Source organism: Pteropus alecto, unplaced genomic scaffold, assembly GCF_000325575.1.
Source record: "Pteropus alecto unplaced genomic scaffold, ASM32557v1 scaffold106, whole genome shotgun sequence".
In the NCBI taxonomy this organism is placed as follows: Eukaryota; Metazoa; Chordata; class Mammalia; order Chiroptera; family Pteropodidae; genus Pteropus; species Pteropus alecto.
In genome coordinates, this window is record NW_006442103.1 from 4,188,139 (window position 1) to 4,204,792 (window position 16,654).

The window sequence follows — 16,654 nt, forward strand, 5'->3', positions numbered from 1 at the left end:
GGATTAGATGAGTCACAGGGTATGGGAGATAAACCAGGAGAATGAGTCAAAGGCAAACACCAGACACTGGGTCTAGGTGGCTGTGGGCTGTGGGTGCCTTTCACTGAAACACAGAGGCTCTCAGTAGGCTGTCTTCATTTTATTTTGGAATCATTTTAGAGTTCTGCACACACCATAAGATAATTGGAAACACCTCAGGATGTTGCAAGCCAGAGCTATAGTCACTGCTCAAAATAAATGCTCTACTTAGTTGCCTGAATGGGAAACCTGGGACTCCTCAGAGACTGCTCCCTCTCCTTTGCCTCTGTCATCTCCAGTGTTCCATCAGGCTCCAAACCATTCCACTCCCGAACACCCCTCCTCCTCCTCGTAGCTCTTCCTGAGTTCCCTTTACAATAAACTGGTCATCTAGTGAGTAAACAGGTTTTCCTGAGTTCTGCGAGCCATTCTAGCAAATTAATTGAACCTAAGGGAGGGGGTCGTGGGGACCTCTGACTTGTAGTCAGTCAGTCAGAAGTACAGGTAACCCAGACTTGCGACTGAAGTCTGACGTCCAAGGAAGCGGTGAGTGGAACCTCCAATCTATAGCTGGTTGGTCAGAAGCACAGGTAATAAATGGGCTTGCGACTGGTGTCGGAAGTGTGAGTGGGGACAGTGTTGTGGGACTGGGTCTTATGGGAATCCGATGTGAGACACTATCAGAATTGAGCTGAATTCTCAGACACCTTGCTGTTGTCACCGTGCTGGTGTCTGAGAATTCCTTGTTGGTGTGAAGAAGCTTTCCCCACCACACACGCATTGGAACTGGGTCCAGGAACACCCTTTACTTGTCCCACCAGACTGCGATCTGTTTAAATACGTAGAATGTATCTTTTTCATGTGTTTATTCCAAGCAGCAAGCTTGTGCCTGGATTACAGTAGGGGCTCTGTAAATGTTTATTTTATGAAGGAAGAAAGGGGGAAATGTCTGGAGGAATAACCCTGCTACTGTATTATTGTCTGACCCCCGAAACAGACTATAACTCCCACCAGAGACAGGTCATGTTGATCTGAGCCATCTTGCATCTCTAGTTTTGGCACAGCGCCTGACACCTGTAGACATACTTATGATAATGGTTGTGAATGGATGCTTAAATGCTCATTTAGTTATTATAGAGTTAAAGCATTACTTTCCCATGACCTTTTCATAAGGTCATTTTCTTAGACTGAGGGGAATGTTTGAAGGATCATTACGGAATGTTCTGAATATGTGCAGTAGGAGGGTCTTGAGCTGAAAGGCAATCCAAGTCATCATTCACCATGATGTTCTCAGGCAGGGAAGTGACTGGGAAGACACAAGCATTCTAGATTTGGCCTCGTAGGTGTCAAGAGGTTCACTGGAAGCAAAGGGAAGATGGCAGCAGCCACAAAAAATTAGCAGAAAGCCTGATGAGACATCAGAGAAGATGCTCTGGACCCGTGGAACTGAAAGCACTTACGTCTGCCACTACTGCTCTGAAATTTTGACTTTTAGTATTCTTCTTGCTTGCCTAGGATTATTTCCTTAGAATTTATGTAAGATGTTTTTGTTTTGTTTCATAAAATGTTAATCTGTTTCAACTGTGGTGAGTAAAAATAAATAAAAGGTTTTGACCCAGGCCTGGGCCACAGTTTACACGAGGCTGCAGCATATTTCTGGGACAGGGAGGGAGTTGAGCCTAAGTCTTTCAGAGACCTTGGGACACAGTAGGAATAACATGAGGAAGGAAAGTAGCACAAGGCATAGAGCAGGGAAGAGGGCATAGTCACCACTTTACCATAGGAGATTCTAGAAGAAGAACTGATTTAAAATGCCTGGTGCAGAAACTGCGCTCAAATTTTTAGTAGCCAGAAATGTACATGTAAGTTTTCATTTACTGGGTATTAACTAGTAAAAGGAGGAAGAAGAAGAGAAGTTTACTATGAGGAGCAATTTAAATGTAATCAAACGGGAACTAAAGTGTGTCATAATACGTCAATGCAAAAATGTTTTCATTTATAGTCTACGCATTTTTTCAACTCGGCCAAATGTTGTATAGTCATTCTTAAGCCATGCTAAAATATAGTTTCCAACAACCAAAATGTATATAGTTATCCTAAGGAGATTTTAAAATAGGTGTAGAGATAGCATGCTTACTTCATTAGAATTCACTACCTATGCTCTTCACTTCTCAGCAAAATCTAACTGGAGGTGGTATAGTCCTGGGAACATAGGAAGGAAAGTAGCACAAGGCATAGAGCAGGGAAGAGGGCATAGTCACCACTTTACCATAGGAGATTCTAGAAGAACTGATTTAAAATGCTATTAGTCACTGAAGGGGACCGGTCCCTCTCATGAGTGAAGTTTACCCGAGTGAGGTTTACCCGATAATGAGCGCGGTGGCTGTAACTAGTGGCTCACACCAGGGGACTCTGGGATCCTCCAGGTACTCCAGGATGCAAACTGCCCTGAGGGAATTTCAGGACTATCCATGCAACCCAGTCATAAAAGCTATCCACAGAGAAATGAGAGCTTTTAGCCTTGTTTCATTTTACATGAAAATATTTTGTTCAACTTTAAATGTAGAATTTATACTTTTTCATCCCCATACCTAACTTTATGCAGAACAAATGAAGAAAGAGGGACAAATGAATACCTTAGAATATACATATCATCATTTGATATGTCACATTCAGTCAAACCCAGTGATTCACATGTGTAATTTCTTACAGGTGGTTATACAAGTTAATTAAAAACCCGGTGATACCTAAGTAAATTTGTACTTACCAAAAATACTGCTATAGATATTCCAACCAGAAAGCCTGCTATCACATCTGACCAATGATTTCGATATTCCGCTACTCTGTTGAGTCCAGTAAGAAAGGCCAAGCACATTAAGCCCAAGCACAGAACAGGCTTAGCAAGTCTTGTTCCTTTGGCTTTGATTGTGTTGGTAATGTACATCTGAAATATTAAATGAAAAACATGATTTTTCATTAAGGCATTTCCTTGATGTACACCCTGTATGTATGTATGTACACATATATATGCTTATATGGTTCAATAATTAACTCTATTAATTTTTTGAAATTTTCTTAAAAGAATTTAAGAGTAGTAATTATTTAATTTTACTTACCTGATATTTACTAATTCTTACTAATTACTGGCTAATTCTTTTGATCATTTAGGAACACAGAGCACAGACATTCTAAGTGACCTTCTGTTAAAACTTAATATACCTATTCTTTTTTTATATTAATTTACATTTTATATTATTTTTTTCAAGTAGAATTGGTTCACTTTCATTTTATTTAATTTTTTAAATAATTTTTTTATTTTTCAGTTATAGTTAGTATACAATATTATATTAGTTTCAGGTGTACAACATAGTGATTAGACATTTACATAACTCAGGAAGCGATCACCCCAAAAGATCCAGTACCCATCTGATACCATACAGAGTTATTACAATATTACTGACTGTATTCCTTATGCTATACTTTATATCCCATGACTATTTTGTAACTACCAACTAGTACTTCTTCTTTTCCCCTTCCCCTTTTCCCCTTCTCCAAGCCCCTTCCCATCTGGCAACCATCAAAAATGTTCTCTATATCTATGACTTTGCTTCTGTTTTGTTTGTTTGTTTATTTTACACTTTAGATTCCACAGATAAGTAATAAGTATGCCAATTATCTTTCTCTGTCTGACTTACTCCACTCAGAAAAATATCTTTTAGGTCAATCCATGTTGCAGATGGCAAGATTTTATTCTTTTTGAAATTTTTTACGGTTAAGTGATATTCCATTGTATATATGTACTTCTTTATTTATTCATCCATTGATAGACACCCAGGTTGCCTCCATATCTTGGCTATTGTAAAAATGCTGCAATGATCATATGGAGTCACATGTCCTTTCAAAGTAGTATTTTGGGTTTCTTTGGACAAATACCCAGAAGTAGGATAACTGGGTCCTTCTTTGTCTTTTATTATAGCCTTTGTTTTAAAGTCTATTTTGTCTGCTACCCCAGATTTTTTTTTTTCATTTTCATTTTCATGAAATATCTTTTTTCATCTCTTTACTTGCAGGCTATGTGTGTCTTTCAATCTGAAGTGAGTCTCTTGTAGGCAGCATATGTAAAGTTCTTGTTTTCTTATCCATTTAGCCACCCTGTCTTTTGATTAAAGCATTTAATCCTTTTTCATTTGAAGTAACTGTTGATAGCTATGTAGTTCTTTCCATTTTATTATTCATATTTTTGATTCTTCTTTCTTCTTGTTCTTATTCTTCTTATCCTCCTCCTCCTCCTCCCCTCCTCTTCCTCCTCCTTCTTCCCCTTCCCCTTCTCCTTCTTGTCCCTCTAACATTTCTTACCAGTTTAGTGGTGATGAACTCCTTTAGCTTTTTCTTGTCCAAGAAGCTCTTTATATGTCATTCGATTCTAAATGATAGCTTTTCTGAGTAATCTTGGTTGTAGGTCCTGACTTTTCATCAGTTTGAATACTTCTTCCCAATCCCTTCTGGTCAGAAAAGTTTCTATTGCGAAATCAGCTGATAGTCCTATGGGAGTTCCCTTGTGGGTAACTAACTGTTTTTTTTTTTCTTGCTGCTTTTAAGACTCTCTTGGTCTTTAACCTTTGGCCTTTTAATTATGATGTGTCTTGGTGTGGCTTTCTTTGAGTTCATCTTGTTTGGGACTCTCTCTGCTTCCTGGGCTTAGTGGTACCTTGAGAGGCCAAGCCAAAAGCCAAGGCCAGCAAGAGAGACGGGGAACAAGGCCAGATGCTGCTTGCTTAGGTTCTATGAACCTTTGAGAGATTTTAGGAAAGCCCACAGCATGAGCTAAAACAGCTTATTTGTATGGAAAAGCCACTGCAAGTGGCTTGGGTGGGCCTGCAAGTTAGATGGGGTGGGGCCTCAGAAAATCACCTGGGCAACCGGTATTAGCCAAATTGATGGAGACTCAGATATGGTGGTGCCTACATCTGCAAATCGGGAGTGGGAGGACTCACCAAAGGAACAATGGATTCTTCCATCACTTCTGTCTGGGAGAAAGCTGCCCCTCCAGCCCTCGCCCTAAAGCCAGACAATTCAGTTCCTCCCCATATGTCCCTGGCACCCCACAAGCTGCTACCTGAGTGCTGGAGCTTGGAGAGACTGAGTCTGTTAGCAAGTAAGTCTATGCGTGGGTGCTTTAAGAGGAAAGCCTGGAATTCCAGTAGCCTTCCATCTCACTCAGCTACAATCTCTGCTGGTTTTCACAGCCAGAAGTTATGGCGACTTCTCTCTGGAACTGGAACCCTGGGAGCGGGTCCCAGTGTGGGGCTGGTACCCCTTGTTCCTCTGAGGGGCCTCCACGATCAAGATATCCCTCCTGATTCTCAACTGCTACATATGGTTATGGGACAAGCCCATTTTGCTCTCCACCCCTCCTACCAGTCAAGGTGGCCTCTTCTCTGTGTCCCCAGTTGTAGTATTTCTGTTCAGCCAAACCTCAAGTGACTCCCAATGATTATTGTTCTGTAGTTTAGTTGTAATTTCGATGTGGTCTTGAGAGGAGGCGAGCACGACATCTACCTACTACACAATCTTGACTAGAAGTATGAATTTACATTTTAGATCAAAACTGGTTGAAAGGGAACACTAATGAAGAAGTGTTCTTAATGTTTACATTTTTATATCCTATATTGAGAGTATGCATACTTGATAAAATCAGAACTTGTGAATATAGCTATAAAAAATAAAATAGAGCAGATTTTACTAAATAGATATTACTTTAAAGAAGGAATTTAAAGTTCAATGCAGTGCCAAAGTTTGTTTTTATATTGCTATCTGAAATTGTGAAATTACTTTAAGTAAATTTTGTTAGACTTAAGACAAAAAAAACCAAAAAACTTAATTACAAAGAGGGAAAAGTCAGCTAAAAACAAAACAAAACAAAACAATGGATACCTACCTACATTTTTGGTACCTTCACATATGCTAAGTAAGAAGTGCCAACTGATTGGACTGAATAAAATGTCTTCAAATTGTGACCACTATACTTAAGAATAACTCAGTCCTTCCATAATCTAATTTATTCTATAGCTCAACTGCTTATCATTTAAATCCTGTATTACTATATAAGCAAATAAGTTGATTAAAAATATATCAATTGTTATTTCAAGTCATTAGTAAAGTAATTATAAAAGAGATGGCTTTGACAGTACAATATGTTTTTATGATATTAATGTCAGTAATTATCTTATGCTGATATTATACTCAGAAAAATTCTTGAGATGCATATAACTACTTGCCTATTGTCCTTAGCTGGATAAAAAATACATTTTCCAAAGAGATTAAACCAAAATCAATGCTGAAGTTTTTAGTTTATAGCAGCCATTTAAGAACGCTATAAAATTCAGTAGTTATCTTTTCCATTGTCATTGTCATTTTCCTGGGCAAAGTTCGCAGCTCTTTTAGCTGCCGGAAGAAGCTATATAAATCATTAAACAGTCCATGTGATACAAAGCTTCAATCTAGCCAAGTTCCATCCCTTTGCAATCTATCCCAGGTCCCAATACTCTTTAAAAAAAAAAGAGCTTGATTGCCTCCATCTTGAGCCTGTGACATTCAGAGCTAGGTCTGTGTGTTCTAAGTCTGTGCTGAGAAGAGCAAAATAATTTCAGTTATTGAGGATAAGTATACATGAGAGAGAAACAGGAAGAGATAAGAAAAAGAAAATGATGCTTTTGCTATTCTGAGAAAATGTGTTAAAGAGCTCTGCCCACATGAATAATAAGGCAAGGATATCACACTACTTCAGGTTTCCAGTGATGCATCTAATACAGAATTCCCAACTTGACTACTGCATATAAATAAGGAGTGAAATTTGGGCTGCTTGTGAGATTTTCTTTAACACAGCCACAAGGCTGATTAATGATTTCTTACCTTTGCATTTCTTCATATCTGTAAGAATTCTAAAGATAGCCTATCCTTATTAAGACAAAATAAATGTGAAATGATAACTGAATGATATTAATACTTCTAATATTCATTATAGCTATGATTAATGAGTTGTCACTGTTCATGGCAATATTCTAAGTATTTTATATTAATTATCTTATGAAATCCTCAAAATAACCACATATGTCAGGTGCCATCACTACCTTCATTGTATAGATGAAAAATTAAATCAAGATAAAGCTTATTATGAAGAATATACAACTTGACTATTGGAGGTGGCACCGTTGAGAAAGGAGAGATGTAAAAGGGAAGTAGAGGGAAAGCACTTAAGTACCTCAATCTTCCTTCCTTTTTTCTTCATTGATTTCTTGCCTGGAGAAATTGGTCAATGGACATAAGCTGAATATTGGCAAAAGGAAGAGAGTTGAAATTAAAGATAAGAGAAAGAAGGTCATGGGGTTAAGGCTACATCTATACTCTACTGTCAGGGAAAAGTAGAAAGTCATGTGTGGTCTATGTGGGCAACCTAAATGGCTTTGGAAAATATTTGCCTTTCTCTTCATCCCCAAAGGCTATTTCTGATAAAGCCCAGACCTTGCTTGCCAACTTGTGTAGGCCTATGGTAATCTATGAACATGGGCTACAACCCTCTGAAGTTTCCTTTGAATGGTGTGTTCATTCTTAATTGCTCCAATGACCTGAGTATTGTTTATAGGGAGTCCAAAGACACAGTCTGGCCACTATGCAAACTTATGAAAAAGTTTCTATATTAAGAATAGCCTGGACTTGGCTCTTTCTCCACCAGATCCCCACTTAACATCCAGATCCAGAGGGAGGAAGGTTGAATTTCAAGGGTTATGGGAGGAGGGTGACATTTGTTCAAATACATTTGACTTTAAGATGGATCATAGCAGTGCTATATAATGCACAGGTTTTTCTGGGGCATAATCAGTTGGCGTAGATGTCACAAAAGAAAAATTAGAGTTTTCAGTTATATTTGACAACTCTTTAGTACTTTGTAAGTGCCTTTTAACCAGTCTAATTGTATTATCCTTACAAAATGTCTATTATTCCTAATTTGCAGAAAAGGAAATTATGGCATAAGAATCTATTAAGCAAGTTGGATCCAGGACAAGAATTGATTATTTATGCTCTCTTCGTTTTTAATTCACTTATGGAACCATCTAGATTAACCAGATGTCAAAATGTAACAAAAATAAAACACAGACAGAAGGGTGTATGATTTGAACTAGATGACATCCACTCAGTCCTCCAGGGTCAGTGGATGCCCACTACATTACAGGCCCACCCATTTAACCATTATTAACAACCCTCATTCATCCATTCCACAAATACCTATTAACGCAAAGATGCAGAAAGCCAAAGTGGATCATTTGCTCCCTGCTAACAGCCTGGTGTATATTCCTTTATACTTTAATCCTTGTTTATACAAATGTGTGCAATAACTAATACACATATGTAAGGGTTTTCTTGTTTACTTTTACTAAAATATAATTGCAATGCCCATATTTTTCAATAATGCAAATTAACTAACTTGTGATGACAAACAACCATCTGTTGGATAAGTTGAGAAAGCATTGTACAATTTTGAAACAATACTATCATATAAATAACTAAAAATAAAAACACACAAATGTGTTTTTAGTTTTTTATCGTGTTTGTTAAGCACTTAGTATACACTTGAAACTGTTTCTTCAAAAAGGAGAAATCCAATATTAGAACCAGAAGGACAAGTGTACTGGTTCCCAGCAAAGGGGAGGTGGTGGCGGGAACAGATGTCCTCTTCCCCGGTAATCCTGCTGTGTGCTCTCCGAGCACCTGCTTTGTCCTCCCTCACAACATTTAACGCAGTGTACGGTTTTTATTAATTTAATTATTTCCTTCACTTGAGTGAAGACACAGAAGCCAAATCTGAGTTCTGCACTGTAAACCCTGTACTAAGTTAGCACTCTGCCTGACACAGAAAGCACTTAATAAAGACTTACTAGATTTACTTAATTAAATAATGAATAAATAAAAAATGCAAAGGTACAAGGGAGAGAGTGTGGAGTATTTTCTTCATAGCATCAGTAGCTATCTAAAATCATGTACTCCATTTCTATGCATATACGTTTATCTGGTCCCTCAACTAGAATACTCCATTAGAATGGAAGCTTCTGTCCATTCACTCTTCTCCCTGAAATGCGTAGAACACTTTTACATATTAGGCATTCAAAGGCTACTGGATGAATGAATGCAAAAATGGCATACCTGGGGAAAAGTGATCTCTTGAACTCTTTTATTGTCTGAAAGTAGATATTGGCATTTTAAATGGTCTTGCCTATATATTTGTTTACTTGCTATTGTCTTTTTCCTCATCTATCTCATGCTGCCTGGAGCAATATCTGGTATAGGGCAGGCACCTGTAATAGGAAGAATATTAGCCCCCTAAAGATGCCCATGTTCTAATCCTAAAAATCTTGTGAATATCTCACCTAATCACATGAGTCTTTACAAGTAAAAAGCCATCCCTGGTGCCATAGTCAGAAAGATATTTAACACTGGAGTCCAATTTGAGGCTTGCAAGTCCACATGGCCGAGGTGGGAAGGCAACCTCAGAAAAGCCACAGGACTGTCCTGCATAGTGGCCTCTCAGTCTTCACTGGTCTCCAATGCTATGTGCTTCTGCCTGTAGGTCACTCATGCCCTACTGCCAACCACTGCTAATGTCCTCATGCCCCAAGCTGACTTGGTCCATCTAGACTCACACACTATAAAGATCCTCTGCATCTCCAGCACGTCTCCCTTCTAGGCCCCGGTGGGCTATCTGCCCTCTCTGGTTCTGTTGCAGGGTCTTCCTGCTCCCATCATGCCTATCCTCTCTGCCACCTGACCTCCCCACGCAGGTGCACAAGGAGGTTGCATTCTCCCATTTTCAAGCCTGAAATGAGGTACAATCCCATCTGCTTTCTGTGTTCTCTTCAGTCTCTCTGGTGGCCAGCTTCCTTCTCAGAGTTTCTTGTCTATGGGTGCCTGCCCAAATGTTCACATCTGCCATTCTGCCCTTTGCTCCAACCCTGCTACTTCCTAGTCCCAGAAATGCTGCCTCCCCTCCCCAGGTCGACAGCACCACCCCTTACGTCACACCCAGTGTTCTCTACTACTGGCTTATAACAAAATGCTCAGATCTGCAGATTTTGCTTTGGGTATGTAAAGGTAGCTCTGAGATTTAGACATTCCTATTCTCTCTTGACAAAGAGAGATTTGACTATGGAAACTAAACACTTTTCCTTTTCTAGTTAGTATCGGCCCATCTCTCATTTTATTTCCAGCTTTATTAAGGTATAATTGTCAAATAAAAATTGTATATACTTAAGGTATTCAATTTGATGTTTTGACATATGTACACATTATAAAGTAAACACCACAATCAAGCTAATTAACATCAATTAACTCACATAGTTACCACTTGGTGTATATGTGTGTGATGAGAACACTTAAGATCTACCGACCCTCTTAGCAAATTTAAAGTATACAATACAGTATTGTTAACTGTAGTCACATTACTCTATAGTAGATTTGCGCATGTTATACACATATGTAATGGAATATAATTCAAAAGAAGGAATATAATTTAAAAAGAAGGGAATCCTGCCGTTTGTGACACAGATGAACCTAAAAAACATTATGCTAAGTGAAGTAAGCCAGGCACAGAAAGGCAAATACTGCATGATCTCGTTTATGTGTGGAATCTAAAATAGTCAAACTCAAAGAAGCAGAGAGTAGAGCAGTGGTCTCCAGGAGCTGGGGAGGGGGAAACGGGGAGAGGGGGAAATTGGGAGATGCTGACTCCTTATGGCCCATCCTTCTCTAAAGCACTGAAAAAGAGATGAGAAATCCTAGAGCTTTGTTGTCTAATATGGTGGCCACTAGCTAGTGTAGCTGCTGAGACCCGAAATGTGGCTAGTAGGACCAAGGGACTGAAATTTTTAATTTTAGTTCATTTAAATTTCAAACCTAGTACTTGATTTGATTATCAGAAAAAAAATGTAAATCTATTTGGAACACATTGGGTATGTGCATCATTTTCATGCTGTAAATCTTCTGAAACCTAAATATAAGTCGAATATTTCAGATGAAATTTTAGTACCTGAATTAAGATGTATTGCAAGTGTCAGGTATATACTGAATTTTGAAAACTGCAAAAAAGGGGATGTAAAAGGTCTCATTAACCATTTCTATATTGATATATGTTGAAATGGTAATATTTCAGATATACTCAGTTAAATAAAATAAATTCTTAAAATTCATTTCACCTTTTAGAATTTTTTAGAAAAATAAAAATCAATAATAAAAATAAAAATAATTTTACTGGAAAATTAAAAATATATATGTGGTTCATGTTCTATTTCTATTGAACAATGAACTTTATAATTCTATTGGACAATGCTGACTTAGACAAGAACATCATGAATTAAGAGAAATGATAAATATATCAGTTAATATTCAATAAAGATTATACCCATCTCAGCAGTTATTGCTATTTTATTATTTATTATATTGGTTGGAATTGGGTGCTGATCCTAAAACTATTTTTTAGGACACTTGTACTTTGTCAGACAATACTTATCTGTATCTTTTTATCTATATATATCTTTCATATCTATTAACATATTACTGTTCCAAGTAGCACATAATATAAATGAAATGATATTATGAAATTATTTTGAATTTTATGAGTTTATCACAGTAATTTTTTCAGGTTCTGGTTTTCATAACGGTTACTTTTTTGTATTTTACTTCATCAAAGTTAATCGATTGTTTTTTTTCTTTTTATGGATACCTTTTAGATACTTGAGAGATTCTATATTTAGTCAGTGTAAATCAGGAGGAAAAGCTCAACTTTAGGAGTTGAGTAATCTGGGTTAAAATGTCATTCTAGCACTGATTAGTTCTGTGATCTTAGACAAATTATTTAACTTTTCTGAGTCTTAATTATACCATTTGTAAAACAAAAAAAAACAATAATTGTCTGTAGGATTTAGCTCAGGAATCACACAAGGAGTATAAGTTTTATTACTGTTACATGGTACCATGAAGATTTTTGTTTGCTTTGTAACTGGAATAAACCTAAAGGATTAAAGTTTTGAATTAAAGCTATACATTTGCTAGGAGAAATAATAAAATCAATTGCCTAACTTACGGGCATGGGATAAAGGTCCTTAAACATCTGAAAATCTGAAAATCGAGAGTATCTATCCATTTTCTTTTCAGTATATTTAATGGGTACCTAACAAAAGATTACATAATCATGAACACAGAATTTGTCATGTAGTTGATGTCTTTGAATGGGCAACACTAGGGAGTCACAAATGTGATGCAAATAACAACCACCTCAGTGTTCAAGACCAGCTGGTGCATGTAGTTAAGATCAGAATATGCTCAGTGACTCAGCTGTCCCCAGTACAACGGTCGATTGATGGTTTGGTCATGAATAACAGCCTCTTCATCATTGACACATTTACCTTCTCCCTGAAGGGCAGCCATGGCTGATTTTACATGGAGACCATTTCTATCCAGTATGATTCTCTCCCCACTCCAATAAATATATTGTACATGTGGCACTTTGTCCATCAGTTAGAAGAACAAAACCACTCTTATTTGACATTCTTTGTCATCTATAAAATTGAAAACCACAGATATTCACCATTTAACATTTGTTTTGCGTATATACCAGTAGGATAATAATTACATAAAGAAAGGCTGCTCTCTTATTTCTGATTGTGATACAAGGAAAAGAAAGCTATGTGACATATGAGGCATTACATGCAAGCAAAAGGTATTTAATTCCTCTGATTTTAATAACTCTATAATCTCTAAGATTTAAAATTTGCTGACTAATAAGTATGTTACTATAATTAATTTGTTAAAAAGCAATCTGGAGATCTTTAAATACCATAAAAATGTGCCCTAGATGGTTAGATGAATTTACGAATTAGTTATAGTTTAATTTTGAGGCAAATGAAGAAAGTAGAACCTGCAAAACTATTAAAATATGCAAATAAAAATTTAAATTTATTACTGGGGCAAGAAGTTAGAGTGAAACAGCAAAAACAAACCACGATTGTGACTATGTTTAGAAATAGGGCCTTTAGAAAAATAACTAAGGTTAAATGAGGTCATGAAGATTGGACCCTAATTTAATAGGATTGGCGTCCTCATAAGAGGAAGAGACATCAGAGAATGAATTCTCCACGTCAGCACAAAGGAGGGGCTACGTGAAAACACAGTGAGAGAGTGGTTGTCTGCAAATCAAGAGAGAGGCCTCCCCAGACACCAACTCTAGTGGCACCTTGATCTTGAACTTTTAGCCTCTGGAATTCTGACAAAATAAGTTTCCATCGTTTAAGCCACCCAGTCTGTGGTATTTTGTTATGCAGCCCTGGCAGATGAATGTATCCCTTCACCCCCAGCCGCGTTTAAGTGTTAAGTACCATGAGATCAGGGGGCTGAGTGTCTTTGTCTTTGAATCCTCAGAACATCCCATCCTAGGTGCTCAATAATCACGTATCAAAGTGATGAATAAATAATGAATAAATTGCTATTTTCAGTGTTTTTATTAAACTAACTTATAATTTTTGATTTTTTAATCCATATTTCTTCTTTAAAATGTGATGCAAGTGTTATCAATTGACATGAAAATATAGTGAGTCAAGATTCTTATATTTTGAGTCCTTTCAGACATTTCTTATTAGACACTAATTTAGATTTATGAATTTAAAGGAAAAGATAAAGGTTACTGCTAAAGAAAAATCTTGGGAACTGTGTGATCACCAGTTCAATATAAGTCAACAGTGTGACTTTTCTAATAAAACAACCAAGCAGAGAAACCAAAACAAACAAAAACCAGTGCCATTTTAGGTTTACTAGCACTAGATTAGTTTTTGAGGTGTTTCTGTATTTTCTATATTTTCTATATTTTCATGTCAATTTATAACACTTGCATCACATTTTAAAGAAGAAATATGGATTAAAATATATTACATCTTTGACATGCCTTAATTATTACATTCATAAAGCCTTTTATGGTTATAGAATTATAGGATTTTAAAAGAAGTAACTTCACAGAAAATCCAGATGCTTCTAAACCATATTGCATGAGCTCATAGAAAATTCACAGAGGGGCCTCCAGAGCATTTATGAGGAGGAGCATAGGCGGAGGGTGGTTTATAAGATTATATGTTACCAGGACTGGTTGTTTAATTCACAGGGTCCAGTGCAAAATGAAAACGAAGGGCCCGCTGTTCAAAATCGTTGGGAATGTAGGATGCTGACAGCAGGGCAGTCAACAAGCACGCGACCCTCCTGGTCACGGCATCCTGCAGGACACACGAGCTATACACACATGACCGGCCTGCATGTTATAATTTCTATCTTAGAAAGTTATTTGGCAAATTACATGAAGAATAAATGGATTACAATGGGCAAGAGGAGGAGCTATGTAGGAACATTTTATTGGTAATCCAGGCAAGCGATGAGGAGGGCCTGGACCACGTTAGTGGAAGTGGGAGAGAAGTTTTATCTTCCTAAAGTAATACCTCCCATAACCTTCAACTTTACTATTTCATTTTCCCTCTTTTAATAATATTTAAAAATAACCCCAAAGCTATAATGTATCTTAACACCATAGAGCTTCACAAAATCAAAGCTCCCAGTAAGAAAATTTTATGGATTATTCCATAAATCAATCAATTACAGAATGAGTTAAAAGACCTGTGATTCTGTGTTAAAAATGGTCCAGCTGAATTACAAAGTGCCATTGTAAGTAAGTTAAACTTAATAGCAACAAATATATGACCTCACCGGAGCCATCGGGAACACTTTGGCATAAGAAATATGCCTGATTTGTGTGCGGTGGCTTCCTTTAGTGCTTCTATCTGGTGAGTGCACTGCGATCTCTGGCCCCCTCCAAGAAGCCAACGGCGCTGGCCCACAGCATCGTGCCATGGCCACACGAGCAGCGCAGGACCTGCTGCGACTCAAAACTCCATTGTGGTGGCTGTAAAGATCTGGTCTCTAACCTCCATGAATTTACGATATACTGGAGGTGGAAATATACAAACGGTAAAACAACAAACCTAATCTTTGCCTTTTTAAAATGTTATATTACAAAGGCCTTCCCAGATCAGCACATGGGCACTGGCACAGTAAGTGTGGGGTGGCAGCAGCTGTCTGTCCCAGGTGCAGGCAACAGGAGGATGCAATAAAAAGCCTACCAAATGTCTGTCTGCTCTGTATGATTGCCACGCTCTGGCAATTTTAAATAATGTCACTGTTCACAGATCCTTTTGCTGGTCATGGCAGACTGTATTCTTCAAGGATGGCTGCAACTGTTCCCCAATCTTTTGCACCCTTGCCACCTCCCCACTAAGAGGTGAAGTCAATGAAAAGCAGCAGATGTGACACTAGGAACTCCTAAAAGCCAGTGAACTTCTACCTGCTCACTGGAACACTGTGCTTGGAGTCCTGTAGGAAACCTGGCTGCCTGGGGCTGCCATGCTGTGAGGAAGCCAAGGCATATGGAGAGGTCATGTGTAGGCAGCCCAGACCTCAAGTCCTCCCAGCCCAGATGCAGACGTCTGAAGGTACAATCTTTCAGACGACTTCATGCCCCAGATATCAAGACACCCTTCCCATCTGCCTTTAAGTCTTTCCCATTAAAGCAAGAAACATCATGGAGCAGAAACAAGACAGTCATGCTGTGTCTTTTTCAAATACCTGACCTACAGAATCTGTTATGAACACAGTAAATCATTTTATGCCACCATGTTTGGCGGGGGCAGTGGGGTGGGTGGGGGCGGGTTGTTATGGAGCAATAGTATGTGGAACCTGAGTTGAAATAATTAGTGCAATTATTGTTGAGTGTTAATAATATACATGTAAGCTTCACATCAGAACATTTCTATTACATAATCTCTAATAACTATTGTATTGTGCATGGAAATTAATTAGAAGAATATATTTGTATTCCAGCATGTGGACTTAGCTATACACATTGGTCTAAAGAGTAACACTCATTGGGAGCCACTTAAGCATGCATTGGCCAGGGTGTCTCCAACCCCTACGGTGCTACATTTAAACAGTAGATTGGAAAGGAAAAAACCACAATAGCATGAGTTATTTCAGTTCTGCCAATCTATGTGACTACATGGAATTTTTATGCTTAACTTAAGGAAATAATGCAATGAAACAATGAAATATTTCATTACAATAAAATACTGTAAATGCGTAGCATGATTTGCTTAATTCATACATGAAATATTGTATTAAACTTTTATGTCTTTAAAATTAAAATATATTCTTGTTTATTTTAAAACTGAAAAATGAATCAATAAAATAATATTATTACTGTTATCACATAAGTGTTACTGAAAATAATTTTCCATATAGAAGGGATGCTGAAAGATTATTTGCTTTGGTGTCAAACATGCTGAGTGCACCACTGAAGATGGGTAGCTTAATTTCAATTGAAAAGATAAGACAAAACTTCAAAAAAGAGATCAGCCTTGATCTAGGTCACAAAGGTAAAGAGCATTGTTTTTTTCACTAAAGAGCGTCTGAACCCCCTACTTGTAAGCAGGAAAGTCCCCGCAATCTGCCTCCTATATAGGAGGCATACACACCATCCCACCACCTAAGCTCAAAAGAG

The 16,654-nt window shown here is 37.6% G+C and overlaps 1 protein-coding gene across 1 annotated transcript in view; it reads right to left on the reverse strand.

Annotated features, from left to right (window-relative positions):
- The window catches only part of PLPPR5 (phospholipid phosphatase related 5), an 89,618-nt gene that overhangs the window by 23,181 nt on the left and 49,783 nt on the right, over positions 1-16,654 (reverse strand). Inside the window, exon 4 of the mRNA XM_006919551.1 lies at positions 2,786-2,962. Coding sequence (XP_006919613.1) covers positions 2,786-2,962 — 177 coding nt within the window. The remainder of the gene's footprint in view (positions 1-2,785; positions 2,963-16,654) is intronic.